Source organism: Melanerpes formicivorus, unplaced genomic scaffold (genome assembly GCF_026170545.1).
Source record: "Melanerpes formicivorus ecotype bairdi unplaced genomic scaffold, bMelFor1.0.p_v2 SCAF_3, whole genome shotgun sequence".
In the NCBI taxonomy this organism is placed as follows: domain Eukaryota; kingdom Metazoa; phylum Chordata; class Aves; order Piciformes; family Picidae; genus Melanerpes; species Melanerpes formicivorus.
In genome coordinates this window covers 29,948,651-29,970,738 of record NW_027142355.1, presented here as the reverse complement: position 1 = coordinate 29,970,738, position 22,088 = coordinate 29,948,651, and the positions used below count along the sequence as shown (strand labels likewise).

The window sequence follows — 22,088 nt, the reverse complement described above, 5'->3', positions numbered from 1 at the left end:
ACCAATAGTCATTTAACAGAACTACTTCATTCTAAAAAGTATTATGAAGATGCTGAGACTACAGGTGCATACAGCTCCATTATCATCTCAAACATATATGTAAAGACTAAAGTGCTCAACAGCCAATAAAAATTAGACCCTTCACCAAACTATATCAACTAGAAGGTGTTTGTCTAGTTAGCATTTTTTTTTTTTACTAACTTTTTTAATCTGTATTTATCTGAAAAGAGAAATATTCTTCTTACTGTAAGAATTTCATGAGTAAAATTTAAAAATCACTTAACACTAATTAAGCTTTTGGGAGGTGATCCAGATGTGCCCACATTGTGTAGTGAAAGACACAAATATTGTGTGTTCTGTTTAAAAACATTTATTTTTGTGTTCCACACATTCTGACAACAATGCAAGATAAAAAGAAATCCATAATACCACCTGATGCAGTTCTCCTCCAGCATAAGCACCTATATACCTGCAGAAGCTCAATTGCTTTTGCTCCTCCAGCTGAATGGGACACATCTTCATAAAGTACATCAGGAACTTAATATCTACCAGCTCCCACAATAATGCTTACATTCATATGATTCATTTTTGATGAAATTATCATTCACTTGGTATGAGTGATAAAAAGAAAGAAGGAATGAAGAGATTATTGTTATAATTTTGTATTTAGAAAGAACAAAAGGGAAGTTCAGAGTCTAGTTAGTAGGACTGAGAGGACTGAAAAATTGATGAACGTTATTTGAAGTAGTTCAGAAGTTCCAAAGTTATGTGGAATCTTCATCCCAGAGAAAAAAATACACTTGAACCCCAAAGATCTGAGAAGTAAACAGACAAAGTGTAAAGGATGAGGAAAAAAAAACCCACAACAAAAATATTTCTTTGACATCAGAAAGAGTAGGGATAAAGTAAGATGTATCAAGGCTTTGGAAATAGTCTTTTTAAGTTAAACAGGGACTTTTTAAAAGTGTGGTTTGATTAAGAGCTCAGATAATCTATGGATAAATTCACAGTCAAAAGTGATCTAAACTTTTCTGCTAGATTGTTAGAGGGGTAGAATCTTATATTATTCCATCTAGTCTGTGGGCAGAACTTGGTATTTAAATATGCTCCAATTAACAGGAGAAGCTAATCTCCAGTCCAAAATGCTGAGAGGCCAAACAGGGAAGTCACACATTGGTTTAAAATCTTTGCTATTCAAATCTATCAAGTTGGTCCTGATATTACTGTAACTGTATCAGAAGAGTAAGAAAATAATACCTATCTCTAGGAAAAATGAGATAATTAGTGTCAGGGCAACTACAGCATAAGGTATCTTCCAAAAGTTTTCACAACAGATTTAGAACAAAACTTTAATGAGAGAATAAATATAGATAAATGGAAAATGACAAAATGCCAGACTCACCTGATAATATCTGTCTTTGATAAGATCACTGTATTTCCCTTGTCTAAAACTCAGTTATCTGGACTTCATTAACGCATTTGTTGTGCAGCCACATGGGAAATTTATTAATTAAATTGGAGAAGAGGGAGATGCATACAAGCACTGGGCTATGGGAGAGGGGCTCAGTGCCAAGTGGGGCCCCACAAGCTGGGCTGCATGGAGCTGGTAGACATCACTGGGGAATTGAAGAGGACCTGTTGTGTAATCTGACTTACTCAGTCGTGTTATTACAGACCAAGGCACAAAAAGTCAAAGTTAAATTAAATCCATTGCAGATAGGAAGTTGGGAGACATTGTCAACACAGAGGAGGATTGAAAGAAATGGGTGGCCTGAAGGATAAGAATAATAGATAAGGGATGAAATTCTAAATTGTGAAGTGCCAGGATATACATTTAGGGACTAAAAAGAGTTTCTACCACAAAATGGGGGCTTGAAAATTGAAAGAAACAAGTGAACAAGAAGAATCTGAATTTGTTTTTGATAGAAAACATTTCCAAGCCACCAGTGGGAGCAGGTCATGACAAGGAAAATAGATTCCCACAAAAATGTGTTGGAGAAAGTATTCACAGTAATGCAAGATTTCCAAGAAATACTAATGGCATGGAATAAGGCATTAATAAGAACATTTGTATATGATGTTTAAGGAAGATCAATTCAAATTGGAACAGGAGCACAAGAGGACTACAGCATCAAAAGTCCTTGTTAACTAAGCAGACAAACTGAGTATTTCTATTTTCAGCCTAGCAAATTAAATCTTGGAGGAGAAATGAATGCTAGCTATTAATATAGTAAAAGGGTAAATATGGAGAAGACAAATTATATTAAGCAACAAGACTTAATGTGTTAATAGAAAGAGTTCATGAAAACATTTGCAGTGGAAACTTAAAAGAACATTCTTAAACATTAGAAAAGTATATCCCATAATTTTTCAGCACCAGGCACATGAAACTGAGAAGGTCTCAACATGAAAACACAGATATGTTTTTGTGAACAGGATTATGCAACACATTTCCCAAGGTATAAGACTCCACGGTCTCATAGTGCCAGTCCAGCCCTACTCCAAGTGCTCCTATGCAGCTCCTATTTCAAATGCTCCCACACAGCTCTATGCCATGAGAGTTATGCTTTTGGAAGCACACACTTCACTATGGAAGAGGAGGTACTTTAGTCTGGTCTGAAGTAGGGTTGGAACTATAACCAGGAGCTACTAACCTCTTCACAACCGGTAAGATTTTTACAGCTCGTTGTGGTTTTAATTTCCACACCAATATTTCACAGAAGTCCTGTCTGTACATATGTATAACCCTCAGCGCTTTCAATCTTTTGTGTATTATATCCACTTATAATAGATCTTAATGTCTAAATCACAAGATTTTACAGATTGCGGTTAAAGCCTGAATTTTTTAGAGAATGGAGTATAGAACGATGAAAGCATACCTTTAACACTCTTCAAATTAATGTAATTTGAAGAATTTTATACTGTCTCAAATTAAAAAACAAAACCAAAACCAACCAACCAAACAAGATAATATATTATTTAGTCTGAAATTAAAAGAGCTATGGGAACGTTGAAGTATTTTAAACATGTATTTCTCAAATATTTATTCAAATTTTGTAAGGAAGAAAAAAAGTTTTCAATACAATGTTATTTAAAAACCCAAATAAGCTTAGGCTCTCACAGAATCTTTCATGTTTCTGATTTTTACTTTGTGGTGGGTTCAAAGTCAAAACAATCTTATTCTATCCTGAAGTCGAGGTGAAGCTCAAATGCCCTAATGAAAACGGCTGGCAAGGTTAAAGTTGATAACCAACCGGTATTTCTGTCTTAATTTCACCTGAGACTTCTGAATCTAAGGGGAGCCTAATACTCCTTCTACTCTTTAAAAATGCCATTTCACCATTTTCTTTCCTTTACTATTGCATGCACACTCTGCTGAAGTGCATGGAACAGATAATGTATAAAGAGACTTTTTCAGACCCAGCTGGTATTAAGCCATGCTTTAGCTCTCCCAGTGTTCTGTAGAAAGACTGAATTTGGACATTATGGACACTACATTTTATGGCTTTCCTTTCATCAGCCACTTCAGGTACTTCCTCAGAACACCTTGCCATGTATTAAATGAGAAGAAACCAAGAGGTCAAGATAAATATTTGGGATTTTGTGGATGCGTGGGTATTCAGCTGCTCTGTTTGCTAATGCCAGCTTTACAGTATCACAGAACCACAGAACATTAGAGGTTGGAAGCAACCTCCAGAGATCATCTGGTCCAGTCTGTATAGGAATGCATCCAGTTGGGTTTGGAAAGGCTCCAGAGAAAGAGACTCCACAACCTCTCTGGGCAGCCTGCTCCAGGTCTCTGCCACCCTCACTGTAAAGAAGTTTCTCCTCATGTTGAGCTGAAACCTTCTATGCCTCCCCATCCCCCTATGCCCCCTTTCATTTTCCCAAGGAAGCTCCTGCTCCTTCCTCCCCTCCCCCCAACTCTCCCCAACTTCCCCAAGCAGCTCCTGCTTCACCCACCTTCTTCCCCATACTTCATCTTCCCAAAGCAGCTCCTGCCAAGAGACCACACGGAAGAACTCAGCCCCAGCCAACACCCGTGGATGATATTGGAGCAGTCATCAATCATGTTCCTAACAACCGGGGGGCCACCAGGCCCCCCGGCCTTTGTTGTCACCACCACCATCACCCAGTGTGCACCATGGGCACTCACCAGCGATGAGAGGAGGATCCTCAGCCCAGATGGGCTCAGCTTAGGGCTGTTGCCTTTCCTGGTGGGGATTCAAAAGGGGAGTGGGTGGGGAGGGCAAAGTGGCCACACCTGGGGTGGGAGGAGGACTCCAACAGAGCACAGGTGCTCTGGGATGTGAGGGGAAAAGGGGAGGGGAAATGGGATGGGCAAGGGACTTCTAAGGTGTCAGGTAATGATAGGACTGGAGGGAATGGAACAAAACTAGAAATGGGTGGATTGAGATTGGATGTTGGGAAGAAGTTCTTCCCTATGAGGGTGGTGAGACACTGGCACAGGTTGCCCAGGGAGGTGGTGGAAGCCTCATCCCTGGAGGTTTCTGCAGCCAGGCTGGATGTGGCTGTGAGCAACCTGTTGTAGTGTGAGGTGTCCCTTCCCATGGTAGGGGGGTTGGAACTAGATTATCCTTGAGGTCCCCTCCAACCCCAACAATTCCATGATTCTATGATTCTAAAACAATTTGGCAGTTTAGTCTGGATGTTAGGAAGAAATTCTTCCCAGAGAGATTGGCCATTGGAATGTGCTGCCCAGGGAGGTGATAGAGTCACCACCCCTGAAACTGCATAAAATAGGATTTGATGAGGCACTTAGTGCCATGGTTTAGCTGATTAGATGGTGTTGGGTGATAGGTTGGATTGGTGATCCTGAAGGTCTTTTCCAACCTGGTTAATTCTGTGATTCTGTGATAATACAGCAGCAACCTTCAGTACAATCAGTGCTTTTGGATTTAGCCAGTTTTGCTGAAGAATGATGCCAGTGGGATGTAAACAACATATGAGAACCTTGAAAAGTAGCTAAAGGTGTCAGCAATGACAGTTTTATTGAGAGGAGCAAAAAGTAGATTCGTGTAGAAATCCTGAACCGAACTGTAACCCCACAGACCTGAGAAGAGCAAAGGCATGCAGAGAGGGAAGGGCTGGCAGTTTGGTTTGGTTATTTTTGTACCACCAGCAGCAGGTGTCAGGTCAAAAACGAAGTGGAGAAGGAAATAGTTACCATTTATTTAAGAAAATCCAAGCAATAATAAGAATTATTTTTAAAAAGCTGCATGCAAATTGGAGGCAGAAAGCCTGTCAAATGTATGGAAGAGTTACGTTCAAAGAACTTTGATGAGAAACTAAATAAAGGATTTTTTCCACAGTAACTCTGAACCTCAGTAGTATCATATGAAATGGTATTCAAAACTCATAGCCATACAATAAAAATTAATTTATTAGGAAGAAGGAATTTTGGAAAGCAAAAGGAAAGACTGTATATGTATAAAGTTCTAAGCAGAGCTTTAAAACCATTGAGTTGCAAGACACAGCAGAGTAAGAATTGGGCGCTTTTTTTACTAACATAATGCTTCCTTAACTTGCTTTGTTTATACTGGTCTTAAAATACCAGTGGCACAGGGAGAAAACAATTTAATAAATAGTCAAAAACATAAGCCTGATTCTGATCTCATTGTCACAATGAGATTAGCACTGAAGATAAATCCCACTCACCCTCTGGGATGTACATTCAAACTGCATCCTGGGATCTCTGTCTCTGTGTGACTCGTGGACTCACAAAGGGCATCCAGGAGCCACCAAGAATCCAAATAGGTGGATCTCCAAAGTGCAGACTTTGGCTTCTGTTGCAACAATGTCTCTGTAGTTAATTCTGTCCTATCTCCCTCACTGACTATAAGAACTAAGAATTTAACAAGTAAAGATAAATTCATTCCTTGCCTCCATAAGGCTCAGCCCAAAACTCATTATAGACACAAGTGTCCTGATGATATACAATGATGCCTCTGTCATCAACTGTTGAAGTTACAGCCTTCTAATACAACCACTCCACAATTTCTTATCACACATGGTTCCAGCATCCTGTAAATATTAGTCTAAAGCCCTAATGTTGCCAGAGAATTCATAGTCCAGCTCTGGAACAGGAGGTGCAACCTTGGCTGAAACCTTTGTGCTTTCTGGAGCCTCGTCTCCTTGTGCCTCTGCACAAGACAAGGTCTGTAAATTGGCATGGAGATGACAAGGAGGTTGAGGATTATCTATGTGTGCACTGCTATAAGTGAGCACATACCTACAGAATTTCTAACATGAGAGACTGTGCTTGCTGGAGGAGTGTCCAACAGCCTCCTCACTAAGCAATGCTTGACCTCTTATTTCTGGACACTTGAAAATTGAAAGGCTACAAAGTGCCTGCAGCACAGCTTCATGTAGCGAGACATCTTTATGGGCAACCACCTGTCTGTTGTGGAGAGAAGCCATTAAGTAAGTGTTCAGCTTGCCAGGAGCAGTCATATACCATGCACAGAAATTCCAGTGCTGAGCAGTGCCTGACAGACAGGTTGATATGCAGTGGGTTCTGGCCTCTTCCAGAGATCTACCTGCAAGCTGTGCCTACTACCCAGGGCTGAGCTCCATGGCTAAAGATGAGAGCCTTGATAAAGCTAAGGAATTAAATCATTGTTATTGTAGGAATTGGTGCTTATTTCTGATTTGTTTACCCGTACATTTTGTCTAAATGAAGGTAGAATATTATTTTTATGAACAGTATGCTCTTATTTGGAATTGACACTAATGAATGCAAGGCCCTTTCCCCCTCTTGTTTGTACCATCAAATTAATTAGCTCTATTGTGACATCAGTATTTTTCTCAAGCAGTTCAAGGCTTGAGCATTTTCCTTTCTTTTTCTAAAGGGCATCTTCAGTGCCCTTTATCTACCATAAGAATCATGCATCACTTGTATTTTTCACAACTAATGCTGTTTATTATAAAAACTGATTGTGATGTGAAGATTGTTATACTGTGTGGCAAATTGCCCAAACAATTACTGTAAATGTATGAGCCATAAACCGTACTGCCAAGGACACTGGTAGGTTAGCTCCTATAAAAGAAACAATTAGAGTCTGAGGTGAAAATAATAGAGATGAGATGACAGTTATTGAAAAGGCAGAACATCCAGTTTAATGTTGTAAATATAGGTTTGTGGATTACACTGATGGTTTTAAAGTGTTCATGGCTTATTGAATGGAATAGAATATTACATACTTTAGAAAGGAACCATAATTATTATTCCTTTTTAATTGTGATGTCTGATGCATTTGTGAGCAGTTGTTGAGAACATCCTCACATTATACTGATTCTAGTTCTAAATTATCATCCTGCTCCAAGGGCTTGGGTTTTTTTATTATTTTACTTTTTTAGCATTTTTGTTGTTCAGGGTCTGTTCTGAACAAAGTATTTTCTCTTGAGGAACTTAGAGTGCTTAGAGGGTTACAGCAATAATTATTTCAGTTTCAGCCTACACACTTCACTGCTTTAAATCATCATTAGAAGTTTTATCCCTCAGCAGCTCCTGCTGAGACAGTCTTAAAGTCCTAGAAACCATTAGAGAAGAATAGCTTGTCTTTATAACAACTTGTATATAAAGGTATTGATAAGTATTTGATAGAAAATAAAGGAATACATTTTTTTTTCCTTAGAAATCATCCAAACAGAGAGAAAGGGTTTGGGGGTTTTGTTTTGTGTGATTACTCAAGAATGTCAATAATTCAACCCAGATTTCCAGTATATAAAGATTAGAATGCATGAAAAAATTGCATGTACCTTACAAAAAATGATAGACTATGGTAGGTATGAGGAAAATACAAGCAAAGTGATGCTACTGCATGAGAAAATTAAATGATCTTCTACTCTTTTCAGATAGGACATGAGGATAAAATCCAATTAAATAAAATTCAAATATTAGACCCTAGGGAGAGCACTGAACTGGGCAGAGAATTGTGATTGGCCAAGAGCACAGGTGCTGAGTACATAAAATTGGAACTGGAATTACAAGGAAACAACAAAGCAAGCAGCAGAGCAAAGACAGCAACCAGCAAAAGGCGATCAATGTCAACGCTGCAGCATGTATGAGCTCTGAAGTACCAAATCCATTAATGGAGTGAGGAAGCAGTAAAGTGGCTTTAAAAGTTGCAAGGAAACTAAGTACTTAACTGTACCACCTTTCAGGGAAATGCTCCAAGTTGCTTTCAGGCTTTTACATACTGTTAAGAGAAGCTGATCTTAATGCTAGGTAGGGGCATCACAGCTGTGTTGGAAACTGATGGCGCCAGGCTGAAGATCACAGTGGTGCTGGGAAGCAGATCTCAAGAGGCGGCTGGGTTGTGGGCCTGGGCAGCTAGCTGTGGCCTCAGGCATAAATAACTGCCTCCTACAAAACCTCGAGGTGGAGACCTAGGAACCAGGCCCTTGGTACAACAGAAACCAACAGCTGCACAAATTACAGACTGAACAAGACCACTATGAGTTGTGTGAGCACAGCATGGAATGTTGCTATCCATGTTGACAATGAAGCAGAGGTGACTGAAGCTCAGAGAGAACCATTCTTCAGTTCTGGCTTCCTATTCACACACCTGAATTTCTGCCTGAAAACATGATCAATTCCTATCTAGCAGCATTTCAGCTTCAGATCATAGAATAATAGAATGGTCTGGATTAGAAGGGATCTCCAAAGGTCATCCTTTTGGAGATGTTATGTCATGTGTGCTATTACATGTCATTTATATGTGGCAGTATCATAGCCTTCTTTTTATATGATAATTTTTTTTTTCAAGAGCTATTTCAAAAAATAGAGGCATAACAGAAAAATAATTTAATTTAAACAATGCAGAAAATAATAGTTCAGATTACACTGTTCTATTCCAAACTGATTGAGGCCACACAGGAAAAGTTTCAGAAATTAAAGCAAAAACTGCAAAGAAAATCAACAGCCATAATTGATTAGCTGTATGAATATTTAGTTGAAATCACTGAATCATATTTTTAAGTATAATGGCATTACAAGTAATCCTGTTAGAATTAATCTGTACATAAAATCAGAGCCATGATCACAAATATAGACAAGACTGTTTTCCTTATATGACCTTCAACTACCAGTGGTGTTAGAGAAAGCTCAGCTTAGTTCTTAGCAGATAGGTGTCACCAAACAAAGGACTGACAGCAGTTAGCTCCTTGGTTGATAGTCAGGAAACAGAGAATAGAGACATGGAGATGGAGTGACCGTCATTAAAGTGGTAGGTGAGGATATTTGCATACTGGAATGGCAATGGAGGCTTGAACTGCAGCTAACATTTTGAAACTACGCTATGAATAGAACTGCAACTCAGTCTGGCAACCTTCACAAGCATTTTGCATGAAAACACAGCCACAAAAACATCTACTTAAATGTTTGAAAATAAAGAAAATAATATTAATCTGTGGTACTTCCCCACGAACTATCCTTTAGTTTTGGTCATTTCATCTGAGAAAATGAGCTGACAGGAGAAGAGAAGAAAAGATCGTCCTGCAAAAGGACAATAAAGGACTGCTAGTAGCTGCTAAACAAGGATAAATTGGAAAGAAAGTTGGAAAAGTGAAGTGCAGAAAAAGATGCTTAGAATAAGCAGTACATAGTATTATGTTTAATAGTATCGAGGGGGACAATTGATCAAGAGAGAAGCTGTCAGGGAATTTGAGTGTTTTTTCTGAAAAGATAATTCCCAGTAGGGTTCAGACAATGTTTGTAATAAACCTATTTTTATTAAGATTATTGGATTGGTGCTATCCAGGGGATTCTATTTTCCAATTACTAATATTTTCATTTTTCAGTCTTAGTTTATGATTGAAGCAGGGACATAGGTGGCACAGAAGAAAACGCGTTGGCCTGGTTTGAGATGAGAATAATCATAGCCTCAAAGCAAACAGAGTCCCAAGAAATTAGTCTTTATTTTCTAGCTCATTAAAAAAGACCTTGGATTTTAATGGCAAAACATTTGTACTTCTTTTTTTTCTTTTTCTAATATATAGATATATATCAGTCCATTTGAATATTTTAGTGCCATAAGTCTGAACCAGGAGCCTGACATCAGTTTGTTGCCAGGCTCAAACCTTTAATATAGCTCTGTCTATCCTCAAATCTCATAACTGTAGATATGAAGCCTGCAGAAAACCCCATGTATAATAAGCCGATTACTCTTCAAATTAAGCTACAGCAATTATGAACAGGAACATGCAACTTTTATCAGATCCTTTTACAGCTCTGTCGTGATTATTGTGCTTACTCCGGCACCCACAGAAAAATGTTGAAAAGAAACCAGTTCAGAAGTCTTGCTACACCATAAATTGGCCAGAAAGTTGCCTAAGTCCTTCAAAATTAGAAAATTTATTTAAGATAAATTGCCCTGGACAGGCTTGGAAGATCTACTGGTAATTCCATTGTGAATTAGTAACGCAGGACCTTACTACTGGGATGCCTATCTCCAGGGCCAAGATGCTGAAGAGGAAGAAAAGATGAGTCAGGGGTCAAGTTTCGGGAGAGCTAGGCTTGACGTAAGGTCAGAGGATATGCTTCTTAGGTTGCTATTCTGTCTGAAAGGGGCATGATCAAATATCAAAATGGTTTTGCAGAAAGCAGTCGGGGATAGAGCTCCTCTGTTCTCTTGCTGCTTTCTCCTACTGTTTTAAAGGACGGGAGGAGAAAAAAGTAAATACCAGCAAGAGGTGGTGCACTTCTCTCAATTTGTGTCTGTTTTGGGTATTTGAAAGGAAATGCCCTTACTCTGTGTGACTCCAGGTCCTTTCCTGGATTTCACGTGGAAAAAACGGAGACGAAGCAGTCCCGTACTAGCATGTCAGAGGAGAGTAATTTCCTAGGGCCTGACTAGCCTAAGTCACGTATACTGAGGTATGCATGCAAGAAGGTGACAGGTGTCTTAGAGACACTGTAGACAGATAGATGGCAGTCAGGTGAGACTAAGACACATATATCACAGTATCACAGTATCGCCAAGGTTGGAAGAGACCTCGAGGATCATTGAGTCCCTGTCACCACAGACCTCATGATTAGACCATGGCACCAAGTGCCACATCCAATCTCCTCTTGAACACCTCCAGGGATGGGGACGCCACCACCTCCCTAGGCAGCCCATTCCAATGACCAATGACTCTCTTGGTGAAGAACTTTCTTCTCACCTTGAGCCTAAACTTCCCCTGGCGCAGCTTGAGACTGTGTCCCCTTGTTCTGGTGCTGGTTGCCTGGGAGAAGAGACCAACCCCTTCCTGGCTACAACCACCTTTCAGGTAGTTGTAGAGGGCAATGAGGTCACCCCTGAGCCTCCTCTTCTCCAGGCTAAACAATCCCAGCTCCCTCAGCCTCTCCTCATAGGGCTTGTGCTCAAGGCCTCTCCCCAGCCTTGTTGCCCTTCTCTGGATGTGTTCAAGTGTCTCAATGTCCTTCTTAAATTTAGGGGCCCAGAACTGGACACAGTACTCAAGGTGCGTCCTAATGAATGCAGAGTACAGGGGCACAATGACTTCCCTGCTCCTGCTCACCACACTATTCCTAATGCAGGCCAGGATGCTATTGGCCTTCTTGGCCACCTGGGCACACTGCTGGCTCATGTTTAGGTGGCTGTCGATCAGCACCCCCAGGTCCCTCTCTGTTTGGCAGCTCTCCAGCCACTCTGACTCCAGCCTGTAGCTCTGCATGGGGTTGCCATGGCTAAAGTGCAGGACCCAGCACTTGGACTTGTTGAATGACACTACCACTGGGGAGGAGAACGGAAAGGGTGATCACAAAAAGTCTTAGCCAGTTGTTCTTGAGAGATGATTGTGATACTAAACTTGGAAAGTAGTTGCAAGTAAGTATCTTAAGAGAATAAAATTCCTAATTTCTTATGATGAGAAGAAAAAAAATTTCCTTTCATCTGTGTGAAAGGTATCAATACTTCTATCAAGTAAGACCTGGAATATAACATAGAAGATACAAGTGCAGATCTACTAAGGTAGATAAGGAAAAATAAAAACTATCAACCTCCCCAACCCTCTACCAGAATATGAAGAGATACAGGTTTGAACATCTTATGCTTATCATCCAGCAGCCATAAACATTATTGCAAGAACAGTAATTATGCATCGATGCAAAACATAAATGCAAGGTAAGAAAAACCTGCCAGCTTTTCTTAATTCACATTCATTTGTGTAGCTCAGTGCTCTTCAGTGCTCTTTAGGACTGCTATTAGTAACCAGCAGAAATAAATCTTTGGATTTACTGCCAGAGTGTCAGCTGGTTTCACAGATCAAGAAAATGGAGAGACAGTAAGGAAATCAACCATCCCCCATTATGCTTTGGCGTATCAATTAATATATTCTTGTGTGTCACTGAAGTCCAAGGGATCAAATAGCCATTTCTAACATGCTCCCCTAGTGTTTAAAAGGTCTTATCTCTTCCTTTGCCCTAAATAAGAGACTTCATTTAACTTGTAAAGTATTTATTTGGGCCATTTATTCTACTTTTCATAAACTGAGTAGGTAATCCACATTTTATCTTAAAAATATGATGAGCAGTTGGTTCTCTGGACTTACACTGTAGCTGAATTAATTGTTCTAATTTCAGAGCTGTAGTGCTGTGTCTGGACCATGGCTTAAAGTTCATAATCAGAATAAACAGCTCAAATGACACTGGTAGTGAGTGCATTTATTAAATATGACTCCACTGCTCTGAGTTAATGTTTCACTGACTTCAAATATCTTTTCAAGACTAACACTTAGCTAAGTCAAGGTGAATGTAATGGAATAATTATTTTTTCCAATGAACACTTAGGTACTGCAATACCTGAACTGTGGACAGGAGACAGAGTACTGAAATAGTGATTACCAGCATGATTCAGTTTGCAAAAGAGATATTTCCCTAAACAAAAGTGTCATTGAACAACAGAATAGAGGAATTAATTTAGCAATATTTTTCTGTTTCGTAGAATCATAGAATGGGTTGGGTTGGAAGAGACCTTAAAGACCACCTAGCTTTGATTCCCATGCCACGGGCAGGGATGCCTCCTACTAGACCATGTTGCTTGAGAACTCATCCAATCTGGCTTTGAACACTTTCAGAGTTGGAGATTTCACAGCTTCTCTGGACAACCTGCTCCAGTGCTTCACCAAATTCATGACAAAAAAATTTATTCCTAATGTCTAATCTAAAGTCTAATTTGTCTAAAGGTCTTTAACCAGTGTAGAAATAAGGTCTGGTCCTGTAATTATTAACATTCAATGACAATTTTATACATACAGAGTTCTGCAAAGTTAAGTGAAACTCTTGGTGTTCATTATATTATTTATTGGACTTATTTCAGGCTCAAGTCAGTTGCTGCATTAAGGAGTTATAAGAGTGTAACAGTATTAGCATATAAACTGACTAAATGGCAGCAACTGGGGGGGGGGGGGGGGGGAGAGGGGGAAACCTGCAGGTGTAAAGCCAAGCCAAATGCATGTAAATTACTAGTGCTTATTTATCATAATATTGAGAAATTATAGCCAGCATCACTTTTACATTGTTTCTTGCAGACAGGAAAAACAGCTTTATAGCAAACAGTATTTTCCATACATCAGAGCACAGAGTCCTGTTCTGTAGCACTGATGAGAGCAATTTCTAAGGTAGATTATGGAAATGATTGAGAAACCACTGATGCTAATAAAATCCAGAATAAATACCATGCCAAGATTGCCAATAAAGCAGGAATTGTGCTATTTTCATATATTGTTACTTAAAAGTTTAGACACTTCCTTTAATATTTCCACTGCATAAATGGATGGCTTATGGGCAGCAGAGATCACAATCACCAAAAGCAAGAATGAGATATAATTTTAGTCATCAGGTACTCTGCAATTAGGAGACCCAAATTATGGTTAGCAGGTTTCTATACTGTGCATGTCATTCCTATCCATAACGTCCATCTGTTTCATCAGCATGTCTGTGACAGCATTCAAAGCCTGATACTGTTAACTTAGATATCTGTCTTTCAGGTCTCTAATATATTTCACTATTCAAATAGTAAGTATACTCAGATTTTGCAATACCTTGATTAGACAGACAAAGAAAAGACCATTGAGTGTAGTTCCTGGGCAAACAAGATTTGGCTGGGTAAAACATTTTTCAAGTGGTTTAGCTTAGCTTATTTTAAATTGCTTTGGAGAGTAATTGTAGAGTTGTGATTAAAAAGCATTCCTAATACTCAGCCTCAGTTTCACAGTTTGATTTTACACCACTCATCTGAATAATATATTTTAGATCACCTTGAATAATTATCCTGGGACCCTGATAATCAGAATCCTCAAGTACTTGGAGAAGTCTTATTTTGATGCCAGTGCTACCTACTTCTACGACTGTCAAAGACTGATAGTGACCAGGAAGCAAGAGAAGGACTAAGAATATTAGGTCAGGTTGAATAGCAGAGGAGTGCTGCTTTTAGCTGGTTCCCTGTGAATGGATAGCTTTTCTAGCAGCTGGTCTCCTGGTAAAAACAGTGGCTGCAGTCACTTCCTAATAATAGCAATAAACTTAAGTCAAATCCCATATCTGTATGCTGATCAAGGTGCAACTTGTGACTTGCAATGCCAGAAACAACCTTGAGATTAAAAAGCAGTACACAAAGAAGACGTGTGTTTTAACACCTCTTCTGCTCTCCTGTTCCCTTTTATGATGTGCAATAATCAAAAGAACAAGGATTAAAAGGGAACATAATTTAAATGCCATATTTTAAATGGACCATCTGGGAATAATACAGTTGCTCCTCATAGCAAAGCTATTTCCAAACATCTTCCTCAAAAGTCTGATTTCTTTAATCATGCCATGGATTTGTGGGAAATGCCAAGGGGAGCTGATGCAGCACTGCATTTCTTGGGGCAGCCAGGCACTGTGGTCTGCCATCTGCCTGGGGAAGACTGACTGAGCACAGTGCAGTCCTGCCAGTCTGGATCTTCAGTAATTTACTTCTTTTCCCTTCCACCAGAAAGGGGATTGAACAGTGCATGCAGATGGCACGCACAGAAAATATTTTCGTATTGGCAATTGCTTTAAGACCATTCAGTATTTATGCTGCCGAAGTTGGCACTGGCAGCCCATAGACCCAGCATTTTTAATCTCTTTAATCTCTCACACATTGTGCATAGAGCAGCCCTTGTATGAGACACTGCCCTATATTGTATTCTGTTTTAAAGTGGCATCACAGAAGGAACTGAATTGATGCACTACAATACAAAGAAAGGGACTGTCTGGCAATCATGAAAAAAACCCACAGGACCAACATTAGTTCAGAGCAATATACTGGTGAGCTCAGGGAGATGAGAGGGGGATAACTCTTACCATTATAATAAAGATACTAACTTTCCCCTTTCTTGTCAGAGGAATAATAACATTTTTTTTAAATAGTAATTAAATAAACATTTTACCCTTTTGTAAAAAAAAAATCATACTTTTCAAGCATTTTCCTTGTGTTTCTGCCACTGCTGCTCTCCTGACATATGGCAAACCAGGGCCAAGTACAGAAATGGGGCATGGCCTCAACAGTGACAGGGACAATGACAAAACTGGTTTGCAGGTTCTTATCACCTAGCTATGCAGGATGATCTATGTCTGATGCTGCACACAACCGGTCCCTGTCTGATCTAACTGATGCATGAGTTTGGGGTTCACAACAACATCATGTGGGCCACATCTGAGAACCAGGAGAAAATTTGTGTTCAGAATCATTATCCATGTCCCAAAAGCACGAGAATCAAACAAAAAGATAAAAGAGTGGAGATGATACAAGTAATTTACATTTTCCCAATGTTTAGATGTATGTGTATATATATGCTAGAAATCAAGCTTCTTTACTGATAGAAGCCCTCTCTCATGCAGGGTCAGCCTTAAAATTTTAGGGTCTTTTTCCCCAAAATACATATATGAGTATGTATAAATCAAATGCACACTTTCAGAGAGATTAAAACACAGATTTCAGATAGATTAAAACAAGAGGAAATGGCCTTAAGTTGTACCAGGTGAGGTTTGGATTGAATATTGGAGGGAAATTATTTACTTACAGAATGACGAGGCATTAAAATAGGCTTCCCAGGGAGGTGGTGGAGTCACCATTCCTGGAAGTGTTCAAAATACATATAGACATGGGAATGTGGGACATGGTTTAATGGCCATGGTGTTGTTAAGTTGATGGTTGGACTCAATGACCTTAGGGGTCTTCCAACCAAAGCAAATTAGTTATAGTATCACACAGTATCACAGTATCACTAAGGTTGGAAGAGACCTCGAGGATCATCGAGTCCAACCTGTCACAACAGACCTCATGACTAGACCATGGCACCAAGTGCCATGTCCAATCCCCTCTTGAACACCTCCAGGGATGGTGACTCCACCACCTCCCTGGGCAGCCCATTCCAGTGATGAACGACTCGCTCGGTGAAGAACTTTCTCCTCACCTCAAATCTAACCTTTCCCTGGCGCAGCTTGAGACTGTGTCCTCTTGTTCTGGTGCTGGTTGCCTGGGAGAAGAGACCAACCCCTTCCTGGCTACAACCACCTTTCAGGTAGTTGTAGAGAGCAATGAGGTCACCCCTGAGGCTCCTCTTCTCCAGGCTAAACAATCCCAGCTCCCTCAGCCTTTCCTCATAGGGCTTGTGCTCAAGGCCTCTCCCCAGCCTTGTTGCCCTTCTCTGGACACGTTCAAGTGTCTCAATGTCCTTCTTAAACTGAAGGGCCCAGAACTGGACACAATTAATCCAATTGATGGGGGGGGAGCGTTGTTTCAAACTATATTTCATGCCTATGAATAATTTCAAGATTTCTGCAAAACACAAATATTGTTGAAGTATATGCTGAAAATAATTTTTGCTTGTGAAAATGAAGCTAGAAGCAAACATTCAGGGGAATTTTAAGAGAATACTATTTGTTTATGTCTAGATGTAGAAGCAAAATCAAGTGAAATATGGAATAAATTGGCAGGATTTTAAGTCATGCCATTCTGAACACCAAATCTGGACAACTCTCAGCATTAATTATTCCATGCAGTTCTGCTTTTCACTACCGCTTTTTCCAAGTTGCAACTTCTGAGACTGAAGTCCATTTTTACTTTATTTCTTAAAAAAGGTGTCAGAGGCCACTCCACTGCTCTCATTCCCACAACTTTGCCCTGATTCATACTCTTCAGGGTAATATGATACTGTTATATTGCATTTCCTCTGTAACTTAATCTAAAAGTGCACGATATTCTTTTCACTTAACTAATGCAACTAGCCCGCACTAGTGATATTTAATGAGCCACACAAGTATGCCCCAGAGTGAGATCAGACTCACTGCTCAAAAAAACCCCAATTCTTTAACAGCTCTATTTTACAATTAAAGAGTTATATTGAACATTTTAAGAAAAAAAAATATTAATACATCAGAGCCAATATTTTCTTTTAAAATGTAAGTTATAACAGGTTCCTAAATTTGAGGGCTTGACTAAGTGTCCCATTAAAGTGTCCTTCTATTCAGATTGCTATAAGGAAATCTTTAATTTGGTGTCTGTATGGTAGGCAGAAATGGCAATTTTCCTTATCTGTGTATTTATTGTGTGAACCATAGGTACAATGTCATTAATTCTGTATGTATCTGTTTGCATTGCTGCAATTTCAAAAACAAGCTACTTATGGTCCAGGACTCCTGCTTTGCTAAATGGTCTATAAATATCCAGCACAGCATACATAAGTGCTGCAGAGAACATAAAGCAAGACGTGAGAGAGAGACAAGCTGGTGGAGGAGATAAAAAAACAGGCACCACTGTTTAACATGATGTGAAGGAGTCATAGCACAGCAGCAGCCTCACTTTGCCAATTTTGGAGGGGTTTGTTTTTCTTGTGCTTTTTTCTAGACATCAAAGTAAAGGAGTTTTAATGAGGGTCTGAAGGAGAATAATGAGGTACTTTTGCAGATGTCTGCAGGGTGTTCCTCCTTACTCAAAGGGGCAACATGTACAAAGACACTTTGAAAAACAAGTGAGCAACGGAGGTTGGCATCTTAGTTCTTTCAAAACGAAAGGCCCTGATGCTGACCTCATTTACACTGGTGAAAGCTGTAGCTCCTGTGAAGTCAATGAAGTCCCTGTGGCATAAAATTGGTCCTGGATTACAATCTGACAGAATTGTCTTTCAGGAGCCTTGGTGACCACTGAAACCATATTCCAAAAATATTTTCAGCTCATTTTTACATTTACTGTAAGCTCTCTTTACTTCCACAGAAGCAGGTCTTGAAAGTGCACAATAGCTAACTGTTTGCCAAACGTAGCACATTTTAATGTAAACAAGAATCTGCCCCCTTTGTTTTTAATATTGAAAACATACATGTGTTTGTGTTCATATATATTTATATACACCTCCGCAGCCTGATACAGAGGGACAAAACTTTGCACTCTAATTAGAGACCAGGTAATTTTATATTAAAGAGTAGACATGTTATTTCCTTTCCCATTTTTAAAAAATACTCTGACAGACTGACATGCTATACATGTAGCATATAGGTATAAAAGAGAGTCCCCTGGAAGTAATGCTCCTACAGCATATGCTAGCACTAGCCATGTCATACAAGACTTCAGGAAATTAAACTCCTAGGATTCATTTGGCTTTAAATACCAAACTGGATCTAAATTTGCAGGTCAGACCTGACAGCATCTGGAAGACCAGGATTCACTAAATTAAGGCTCAGCTCTCTATGTTCTTCATCTGCTCTATGTGGGCTACCTGAACCCAGGCTGACATTACACTGCCTGCACATGCCTGGGGTATTTGATATTATGGCCTTCTGCAGGAGATCTCAGGCTATCTTATTTACTCAGAAGAGGTCACGTGACATTTCTTGAAGGACAGAAACTACATACAGAATCTAGAACAAATGTCAGCATCCACGTGGTAGGTGAAGGCATTGTTTGCTCTGTTCTGACGTTACAAGGATGATCCCCCATGGAAGCACCATCATGGTGGCCCCATAGCTGACCTAAGAGACATTTAACAGAAGAGCTTTGTGAACTGCCTACAAACCATGCCTTGTGTTAGCCCCAGGACTGCTCTTACACCATGGTCTTGATGCAAGCATTAAGCTATGTTGCCCACTTCTCCTCACAGAGCTGGCATGCAATGAGGGCTCTCAGCACACAGTCTGGGTTTTGGAAAGTGAGATTCTGCACAAGGGAAGTCCTAGCTTTCTCCTTAATCTCCCACCACTGCTATGGTTTTGTTTCCACTTCCCCACAAGTGCAGTCCAGTGGAAAATAAAGACAGCATTGGCTTTGGAAAGAGTAAAATAACTCAACATCAATTAATTTCTGGGATCTGAATATTGCAAGGGATTCTGCAGGTAAAGTATAGATTAAGTTCTGCAGAAGTCCAGTTGATTTATATCAAATTGGATGAGCAAAATATTGAGAATTAGATTTACACCAGCAGCTGTTGTTTTATTTTGTTTTTTTTTATACAGGAAAGAGTAAAAAACAGAGTAGGAGGCCAAAAGTTCCTGTTCCTGGGTGTCTCTTTTTATGTGGGGTTAAGTTGTAAGTTATCTACCACCAATTTAAAATTAATGTAGTACTTGCCTACATTTAATTAGAATATATGAGAGAAATTCTGTATCTCTTTTTCTTTACTATATTGCCAGTACTGTCATATAAATTATTATTCATTTCACCATTTGTGAAAGAGAAGCATCAACACCTGGCAGAAAAAACAGTAGTTATTGCCCTAATATACAACTCACGGAATAGCCCAAACACTTGTAGAAAAATTTGTACCAGATATTCTAAGTGTAGTAGGATGCATCCCTGAATTATTAGCTTCCTTGAACCACCAGTGACATTTCTCTATAGAATGAACTAAGAAATAAATCATGTGAACACCCAGGATTTGCTTCATTTAAGTTTTGTTTGACTCACCAAGGAAGCGGATGTGAAGTGTTTCAACTGTACAACTACCACAGTCTGGAGCAAAGTTTTCACTGATGTCACCTTAAATTACATCTTATGGAAACCAAAATCAGTAGAAAGCCCATAATTTATAGACCTTCATGCTACTTTTCAAATGAGTGGCATGCAGGCCATATATTAAAACTATGATCCCATCCAATCTGTCTGCAGAAAACTGTTGGCTGATGTATAGAAGAGCTTAATTAAAATAAACAAACAAACCAACCAAAACAGGCATTTGTCCAATTTATCATTAAAAACAAACAATAGGAGAAAACAGCATAGGCAATTCTTAGCTCCAGGAAGCACACTTTAGAAAATTGGAATTAGCCAGCTATATTGTAAATGACCAAAAGTTAAGGTCTAACCTCACCTGTTTTGTGTCAGCTTTAAGCATCCTTTAAGTTGTCTATCAGTAACCTCTGTATGTGGTTTATTACCCACCGTGGGTACAGTTTCTTTCTTGTGACAAATCAGCGTGTAATTTTTGTTGTCGTTGTTTGCCCAGAAGGTACCAACCGATGTCTCATAGCGTATACAGAACTCCACCTTAGCTCCGTCTTTCTGGTAAGGAGGCACCAAAGAAATCTTAAAGCAGAACTGATCAGTTTCATTACCACAAGAATTAGGCAAGAACTCTGCAAGGATATCATAATAACTGAGCCAGTTATTCAGTGTCATTCGAACATACACCACTTTTTCAAAGGATACATTGAGGACTCGTATGACACCATTCATACAGGTAATCCCGGGCAGGAACATGACAGACTCCAATTGCACTTTCTGCTCTCGCACTTTTTGCAAAAGTTCTTCTTGTGAAGCAGGTAATGTAAACAATTGAGAGAAAAAATATTCCTCCTGAGGGGAAACTTCATCTTCTATGTAATTGTTTTGTCCTATATTTGGAATTTCCCAGGTTTCAAACTCTTTGACAGACACAAGATCAAACCCAAATGCATCAGCAAATGAAACTTTTCTTGCAACAGTGGTGGGGGTATCTGCCTCCTCTTCCTCTGAAGAAGCAGAATTCTTCCTTCGGGGGCGTGGAGAAAAACGATGTTTAATATCAGTTTTAGTATCTTCATCCTCTGAAGAGAAATCATTTACAGTGGGGACTTCTAATAAGTTAGCCCTGCTAACCTGACTAGGTTCTTCAAAAGACTCCATTGGGCTCTCTGATATAAACTGAAAGAGAACTCTACTAGTAGCAGCTGATATTTGAGACACTGATTTAAAACAAGGACTAATATTACAGTTGACATTGCAAAAGGGAGTCAGGCCTATTAATAGATGCTATGGAGTGTAAACTATGTTGGCCTGTTCTCCATCTGACAGTATTAGGCGTTATAATTTCACAGATACATTTCAAATATTACATTCACCATTTTATGTGGCCCTACATGCTAAGAAGAGGAGTTACTAATCTCTGATTAGAGTGCATGCTTCAACAAGTAGACAGTTTATATATTGTGAACTATTGTTGCATATATCTTCAAGGCCATTTTTTTCACAATGTCTTCAGATGTAAAACTGTAATGTCACATTCTGCCCTTGCTTCATACCATGCTATCTCAGTGGGCCAGATCTTAGGACAGTGCAAATATTTTACCACAAGTATATACAGAGTTACACCAAAGAAAGCAAAGTTATACAGATAAGAATTGCATTTTAACACAGTGGGGAAAAAAATTTAATGCAAAGTAGTATCTTTCATTCTCTGTATCTTTTGAAACAGTGTCCAAAAAATACCTACTTGAGACAACAGAGTAATTATTTCCATTCAGACTGTAACAGCGCACAAAATTTTAGGACATTTTAATGGGATAACCTCTTTAACCACCTCTTTTCTAAACCCTCATCTTCATTACTGGTTTTGAACACATCAAATTCAAATGCTGAATCAAGACAAATGGTTTCCAGGTGTTCTTAAACAGTATTTAAGTAACAGTAGTAACAACAGGTAGAACTGAAAAAGAATGTGAAGAGAATAAGACAGCTCTATATGGGGTAGCTTCTCTGTTGAACAGCCTAGTGAACATTACAGGGAAGAACATCACAGAGTTAGCAAGCTTGAAACTTAATTAAACACAGAGTAGAGCAAGAAAAGCA

At 39.3% G+C, this 22,088-nt stretch overlaps 1 protein-coding gene across 1 annotated transcript in view; it reads right to left on the bottom strand.

The window, feature by feature from the left end:
- The window catches only part of PPP1R3A (protein phosphatase 1 regulatory subunit 3A), a 30,326-nt gene extending 9,180 nt beyond the window's left edge, over positions 1-21,146 (bottom strand). The window contains exon 1 of the mRNA XM_068169903.1: positions 20,353-21,146. Coding sequence (XP_068026004.1) covers positions 20,353-21,146 — 794 coding nt within the window. The remainder of the gene's footprint in view (positions 1-20,352) is intronic.
- Between the last annotated feature and the right edge of the window lie 942 nt (positions 21,147-22,088).